Genomic DNA, 7,999 nt, shown 5'->3' on the forward strand with positions numbered 1-7,999 from the left:
GTGTATTACAGGGTTGTACCATTATCAGCATCATCTAACTTCAGAACATTTTTATCACCCTAAAAAGAAACCATATTCCCATTAATAGTCACTCTGCATCTGCCCCACCTCCGCCCCCAACCCCTGGCAACCAGTAATCTACTTTCAGTCTATATCCCTACTCTAGACATTTCATAATAATAATTAAAAGGAAGATCATTCATTGTGTAACATTTTGTTAGTTTTTTGTGTGTGCATGTGTGTGTGTGTGTGTGTGTGTTTACTGAACATGTCTTCAAAGCTCAACCATGTTGTAGCAAGCATCGTATTTCATGCCTTTTTAATGTTGAGCAATATTCCCTTATATGGTTATGTGTTTTTTTTTTCAATGAAAGGGGAACTTTGCTGAAGCCCAAGGGCCTTGGGCCTCCTGCAGGCAATGGAAGAGTGAGTAGAGGGACCTTATTTGATCTTCTTGGAGCACAGGTATGGGTGGCGTGGCCGCACTTCTTCTGGCAGTTGACAGCACAGGGTGCAGGCGACCATAATGCTTGGGCCAGATCATCCTGTTGCAGTTGTGTTTCTGGGTCACCCGGCGGAGGGAAGGTTGGATGACGCTACACCACAGGCGAAGTACCAAGTGGACTTTTTCTAGGTATTGTCGCCTGAGCGTGCAGCCATCCTCCGGCCATTTGCCCACAAAAATCAGATGCTGCTGATCAGGGGAGATGCCTTCCTTGCCTTGGAGTTTGGCTTCGACATTCTCAGTAGTATCTCTGGGCTCGACCTTGAGGATGATGGTCTTGCCTGTCGGGGTCTTCACAAAGATCTGCATCTCTTCATCTGCTGAGCCGCCTTGTTGAAGAGAAAGAGCATGCCACGTTCTTCTTTGTTCATTACTTGAGGGACAGTTGTATTGTTTCCTGTCTGAGACTGTTGTTGATAACGCTACTATAGACATTTGTATACAAGTTTTTAAAGAAACGTATGTTTTCAATTCTCTCAGATATATACCTGGAAGGAACATTGCTGGGTCATATGGTAACTCTATGTTCACCATTTTGAGGAACTGCCAAACTTCCAAAGCTACCGCACTATTTTTAAATACCCAAAGCGATGAATGGAGTTTCCATTTTTCCCACACGCTTGTTAGTACTTGTTATTGCCTGTCTTTTTTTTTTTTAACGTTTTATTTATTTTTGAGAGAGAGAGCGCATGAGTGGGAGAGAGCCAGAGAGAAGGGGGAACATAGGATCCGAAGTGGGCTCTGTACCGACAGCAGCCAGCCAGATGCAGGGCTCGAACTCACAAACCGTGAGATCATGACCTGAGCCAAAGTCAGCCGCTCAACCGACTGAGCCACCCAGGCGCCCCTTGCCTGTCTTTTTCAAAAAAGGTTTGCCATCCTCGCGAGTGTGAACTGGTATCTCATTGTGATTTTCATTTTTCTTGCCTCAATGACTAATGATTTAAGCATCTTCTCATGTGCTTACAGATCATTTGTATACCTTCTTGAGAGAAATGTCTATTCAAATTCTTTAATGTTTAACTGGGGCCATTTTTCTTTTCATTGAGTTACAAAAGATGTCTGTGTATTCTCAATACATTACCCTTGACAGATACATGATTGGCAAATCTTTTTCTCCTGTTCCGTGGGTTGTCTTTTCACTTTTTGATAGTGTCCTTTGACACATGCAAGTTCTTCATTTTTGTGTAGCTCAGTTTATTTAGTCTTCCTTTTGTCATCTGTGCTGTGGGTATCATACCTAAGAAACCACTGCATAATTTAAGATTGTAAGACTCCTGGTGGCTCAGTCAGTTAAGCGTCCGACTTCAGCTCATGTCATGATCTCACGGTTTGTGGGTTCAAGCCCTGCGTTGGGCTCTGTGCTGACAGCTCAGAGCCTGGAGCCTACTTCGGATTCTGTGTCTCCTTCTCTCTCTGCCCTTCCCCCACTTGTGCTCTCTCTCTGTCCCTCAGAAATGAATAAACGTTAACAATTTTTTTTTTAATTTACTCTCAAGTTTTCTTGTAAGTCTTGAAGTTTTAGTTCTTACACATATGCCTATGATCCATTGTGAATTAATTTTTGTATATGGCAGAGTAGGGATCCAAAGTTCATTATTTTGTTTATGGATATACAGTTGCTACAACACCAATTGTTGAAAAAACTGTTCTTTCTCTGTTGAATTTTCTTAGTATCCTTATTGAAAATTGATTGACCATAAACATAAGGGTTTATTTCTGTGCTGTCAATTTATTCTGTTAATCCATATGCCTATCCTTAGGCTATAGCCCCATTTTCTTGATTTTAGTAGGAGTGTAGTCAGTTTTGAAATCGGGAAGTATGAGTCCTCCAACTTTTTAAAGACTGTTTTGGCTATTCTAGATCCCTGGCATTTCCATCTGACTTTTAGGATTAGTTTGGTAATTCCTGGAAACATTCAGCTGGGATTTTGATAGGAATTGTGTTGAATCTGTAGATTAGTTTGGGGAGTATTGCCATCTTAATATTAAAACTTCTAACCCATAAACATAGGGTGTCTTTCTACTTATTTAAGTCTTCCTCAATTTCTTTCAACAAGATTTTGAGTTTTGACTGTGCAAATATTGCATTTCTTCTGTTAAGTTTATTCCTAAGTATTTTATTCTTTTGTAAAGGGAATTGTCTTAATTTCATTGTCAGACTCCTCATTGCTAACAAATGGAAATACAGTCGACTTTTGCATATTGATTCTATATCTTGTATCTTGCAACTGGGCTGACCTGTTTACTAATACTAACATTTTGTGTGTGTGCAACTCCTTAGGATTTTCTCTATGTAGGCTTGTGTCATCTGTGTACAGAGATGGTTTTATTTTTCCATTCTGATCTTGATGTCTTTTATCTCATTTCTTACCTAAATGCAGGCTAGAACCTTTAATACAGTGTTAAGTGGAAGTGATGAATGTGGATGTTCTTGTCTTGTTCCTGATTTGAAGGAGAAAAAAACCAGTTTTTCACCATTAAGTGTTAAGCTGTGGGTTTTTCATAGAAGACCTTTATCAATTTCAGGAAATTTCCTTCTACTCCTAGTTTGTTGAGTGTTTGAGTGTCTCTATCATGAAAAGTCATTGTACTTTGTCAAAAAAAATTTTTTTTGCTTCTATTAAGATCATGTGATTCTTGGTCTTTTATTCTATTAATTTGATGTGTTATACTGGTTGAGTTTTGTTTGTTAAATCAACCTTATATTCCAGGGATCAACCCACTTAGTCATTGTCTGCAATTTTTTTTTTTTTTTAGAGGGAGAGAAAGAGAGCACATGAGTGAAAGAGAGGGACAAATGGAGAGAGAGAGTGAGAGAGAGAGAGAGAGAGAGAGAGAGAGAGAGAGAATCTTAAGCAGGCTCCATCCTCAGCATGGAACCCAGCACAGGACTCAATCTCACAACCATGAGATCATGACCTAAGGCAAAATCAAGAGTTGACACTCAACCAAATGGAGTGCCAACTACAGGGCACCCAGGTGCCTCTACAATTCTTTTTATGTCTTGCTTTTATTTTACGTTTTTTATGTTTAATTTTATATGTTTGTTGATATTTTCTTGAGGATTTTATGTCAATATTATAAGGTATATTGGTCTGTAGTTTTCTTTTTTGTGATGTCTTTGGAAGCTCCTTGGATTGTTGTAAGCCTTTAATTACTTTCCTGAGTTCTGAAAGAAGGGTACTTTTAGCCATTTTTATCTGTGTTTTGCCTGCTTTTATGCAGGAGTGGGTTTTTTGAGATCTTTAATCTATCATTCCAGATGTGCTTCTGTCATTTATTTCTAATTTGGTATTCTACCTTATTGATTAGTAGGAGTTTTCCATTTAACTTTTTAATTGATTCTGGATACAAGTCCTTAGTCAAATATATGCATTGTGAATATTTTCTCCTAGTTCATGTCTTACCTTTCACTCTGTGAAAAAATCTCATCTTGTACTGTGGTGCTCAATGGAAAGATTTTGTCATGTAGAGGAAGATTAATCACTCTTGTTTTCCTGACAGGTAGTCAAGAGTATCTACTTGTTCAAGTAGAGAAGGGTGGGCAGTGGGAATTCATGGTCATCATGCTATGTGATGTGATTAAAATTCTTCATATCATGTTATTTTATTTTTATGTTTTTATTACTCAATATATGATATTCTCTTGTTGTAAAACACTGAAGTGAAATAGAAATAAATGGCATAACGTTGGTCGTCAACGCTTGGTAGATCCTTCCTAAACTTTTCCTATGAATTTGTACACAGACACTGACCCATCCAGATACACACACACACACACACACACACACACACACACCCAATTAGTTGATGGAAGATTTATAAATGGGATCTACTGGCGATATATTTTGTGACTTTATGATTTTCCAGTATTATTTTTAAAGGTTGTGTAGTATTCACTAGCAGAAATACCACGTTTTGATGAAGATTTCGATTATTTCCAATTCGTTATGTTGAAAAGCAATGCTGGAAAATCTTTGTCCATATATTTCTAGATTTAAGTGTAAATTTTTCCAAAGACTTGAATCCTAGAAATAGAATGGATCGGCCAAACCATAGGAACTTTCTATCATTTATATAAGTGGCAAATTGATTTCCAGAAAGACTATCTTAATTTATACTTTCACCTAAAGTTTATAGAAATATATATTTTCCTGCATGCTTACCGAATAATGCAGATAAACATTTTCTCTGATCTTGACAGTTGGACGGTTAAGATATATTTAAAGTTTTATCTGTATTTCCTTAATTACCTTTGACATTAAGAATCTTTTCATGTGTCCCTTTTGATTTCCACTTCCATGAACTGTTTATTCATATCTTTCAACTATTTTGACTTTTTAAAATTGATTTATATATTCTTTTTACATTTTCTGGAGAGTAATCATTACCTATTAAATATGATGTAAACAATTTCTCAGTCTTATTGCTTCTATTTTAATTCCGCTTAGACTGTCTTTTTTATATCATTTTTTTAAAAGAGGGGTGCCCGGGTGACTCAGTTGGTTAAGCATCTGACTCTTGATTTTGGCTCAGGTCATGATCTCATGGTCTCATTAGATCAAGCCCCACACTGGACTGTGCACTGACTCCATAGAACTTGCTTGAGATTCTGTCTTTCCCTCTCTGTCTGCACCCCCCCCCCCAAAATAAATTTAAAAACTTTAAAAAAGAGACTGTCTGATTTAACGTTGTGCTTCTCAAATGTTGTCTTGTCTAGGAAGGCCTCCCTCAACTCAATATCATCAACACATGTTCCTATATTTCCTTCTAATGATTTTAGAATTTTGCTTTGTAATTTTCTTTTCTCATTTTTATGGAGAGTGACAAGTTGCCTTGCAACAGGGATTTTGTTTCCATTCTTAAATACCTCACTTGTAAATGTATGAACTTTATGGTGGCTGTAGCTCTGTATTGTTTCTAATGTGTGAGAGATTATCCAGTAGCCATTTATTAAATTGCTTACCCTTTATTTCATGCTCGAAATGCTACCTATACCAAAGCAAAATCCCCGTGTTTATGGCAGGATTCTGGCTTAGGACCCCGTGCTTCCATGCACTGCCTCGCTGTTTTACTTACTAGCTTCATTAGCTATGTCCTCCTGACAGCAGGGAAGATCCACCCTTTTCTCAGTTCTTTTTCATTAATGTCTCTGTGACTCTTAGGCATTTTTCTCTATCATGTGGTATTTAGAATAAAATTCCGATTTCTAACAAAAATTCTGACGGAATTTGATTAGTGTTATATTTATTAATCAACAAATTTGAGGTAGATGTGATATCTTTATAACATTGGATATTCCCATCTAGGAATTTGGTCTCTCTTTTCATGTGTTATGTAGTCAATTAGGTTAATGGGTATCCTGGTTTTTTGTTTGTTTTTTTTTCTTCAATATATGAAATTTATTGTCAAATTGGTTTCCATACAACACCCAGTGCTCATCCCAAAAGGTGCCTTCCTCAATACCCATCACCCACCCTACCCTCCCTCCCACCCCCCATCAACCCTCAGTTTGTTCTCAGTTTTTAACAGTCTCTTATGCTTTGGCTCTTTCCCTCTTTAACCTCTTTTTTTTTTTTTTCCTTCCCCTCCCCCATGGGTTTCTGTTAAGTTTCTCAGGATCCACATAAGAGTGAAACCATATGGTATCTGTCTTTCTCTGTATGGCTTATTTCACTTAGCATCACACTCTCCAGTTCCATCCACGTTGCTACAAAGGGCCATATTTCATTCTTTCTCATTGCCACATAGTACTCCATTGTGTATATAAACCACAATTTCTTTATCCATTCATCAGTTGATGGACATTTAGGCTCTTTCCATAATTTGGCTATTGTTGAGAGTGCTGCTCTAAACATTGGGGTACAAGTGCCCCTATGCATCAGTACGCCTTTATCCCTTGGGTAAATTCCTAGCAGTGCTATTGCTGGGTCATAGGGTAGGTCTATTTTTAATTTTCTGAGGAACCTCCACACTGCTTTCCAGAGTGGCTGCACCAATTTGCATTCCCACCAACAGCGCAAGAGGGTTCCCGTTTCTCCACATCCTCTCCAGCATCTATAGTCTCCTGATTTCTTCATTTTGGCCACTCTGACTGGCGTGAGGTGATATCTGAGTGTGGTTTCGATTTGTATTTCCCTGATGAGGAGCGACATTGAACATCTTTTCATGTGCCTGTTGGCCATCCGGATGTCTTCTTTAGAGAAGTGTCTATTCATGTTTTCTGCCCATTTCTTCACTGGGTTATTTGTTTTTCGGGTGTGGAGTTTGGTGAGCTCTTTATAGATTTTGGATACTAGCCCTGTTATTGAACCACCTTTGTATGCAGGAGATGAAATCTACTTGGTCATCATGCAATTTTCCCAAATGCATACCCATGTTTGCAATATACTATGGTAACATATTTAAAAGAGGTTTATTGCCTAGCTACTTTTAGCATTTATTTTCATTATTTAGAAACCTAGTCTGACGCAGTAAATAATGCTTCCTGAGAATTGCCCTTTGGTAGAAGGTAAGCAGGCATTCACTCCTTTTGTGGATGATGGCAAAAGTTTGAAATTAATTGCCCCACTCCACACTCTCTGCAATTTTCCCCCTAGCTCCCAGATCCCACTGGATTTGATTTCTTAAGGTTTTATCTCTGTATTTGCACCTATATTTTCAAATTGGATTGTAATTCCCTTTATTTGAGTGCCATGCCTGTCCAATTTTGAAATCAGGTTTATGCTAGCTATACAGAGTAAATAAGGAAGTCTTTCTTTTTCTTTTTTAATACTCTTCAATAGTTTAAAGTATTAATTACCCATTACTTGACAGTTTTGCAGAATTCATCCATAAACTGGATGTATTGCCTTTTGACAGGTGTTGATATTTACCTACTTTTCAGTATCTACTAAAGTTAATGATCTAAACAGAGTTTCTCTTTTGGAGCCAATGTCTTTTAGGTTATCATTCATTTCAGCTGGATTTTCTGACTTTGAGCACGGCCAACCTGAAAGGTAGACAAAAAACTAAAAACTAAATGCTTGAAATAAATGGACTGATGAGCGCTTTTTTTTTTTTTTTTTTTTTGGTTTGGATTAAAGATGACATTGTTTCTTTCTTCTTTATAATGGGAGAAAAAAGTCTCAGTTCAGACGAATACTTAGAGAGCTGTGAGTCAAACCACATCTCTCGATTAAGCGAATTATAAAATAAAACAATTCAGTTTCAAATGTTTCTTGCTCAATAATAAACTGCATCCAGATCAGCATATGACAAACTTGTATGTACTGATCATACGGTTTCTTAAATTTTAGGGGAAAAGCTAAGCCCTTCAATAATGGAGAAACAATTTTAAAAAGTGCTTGAAAGTAGATGCAGACATTGAGATTCCCGACAGATGACGAACACTTTAGAGATGTGGCCATCTCAGGGGAGTCACGAGCTCCCAGAGCATGTGGTGGGAGGTTCTACAGCGAATCTGGCATGCCCTCGAGCTGCGGCAGGATA

General features: G+C 37.7%; 1 protein-coding gene across 1 annotated transcript; it reads right to left on the reverse strand.

The window, feature by feature from the left end:
• Positions 1-364: 364 nt before the first annotated feature.
• Positions 365-814, reverse strand: LOC131483915 (ubiquitin-ribosomal protein eL40 fusion protein-like). The gene has a single exon (XM_058682268.1). The coding sequence runs from the start codon at positions 812-814 to the stop codon at positions 365-367; it is 450 nt and encodes a 149-aa protein (XP_058538251.1).
• Between the last annotated feature and the right edge of the window lie 7,185 nt (positions 815-7,999).

This window comes from Neofelis nebulosa, chromosome 8, assembly GCF_028018385.1.
Source record: "Neofelis nebulosa isolate mNeoNeb1 chromosome 8, mNeoNeb1.pri, whole genome shotgun sequence".
NCBI classification, from domain to species: Eukaryota; Metazoa; Chordata; class Mammalia; order Carnivora; family Felidae; genus Neofelis; species Neofelis nebulosa.

Excerpts from the sequence above, each read along its gene's own strand:
- LOC131483915 (XM_058682268.1), bottom strand. The coding sequence starts at position 814 with ATGCAGATCTTTGTGAAGACCCCGACAGGCAAGACCATCATCCTCAAG.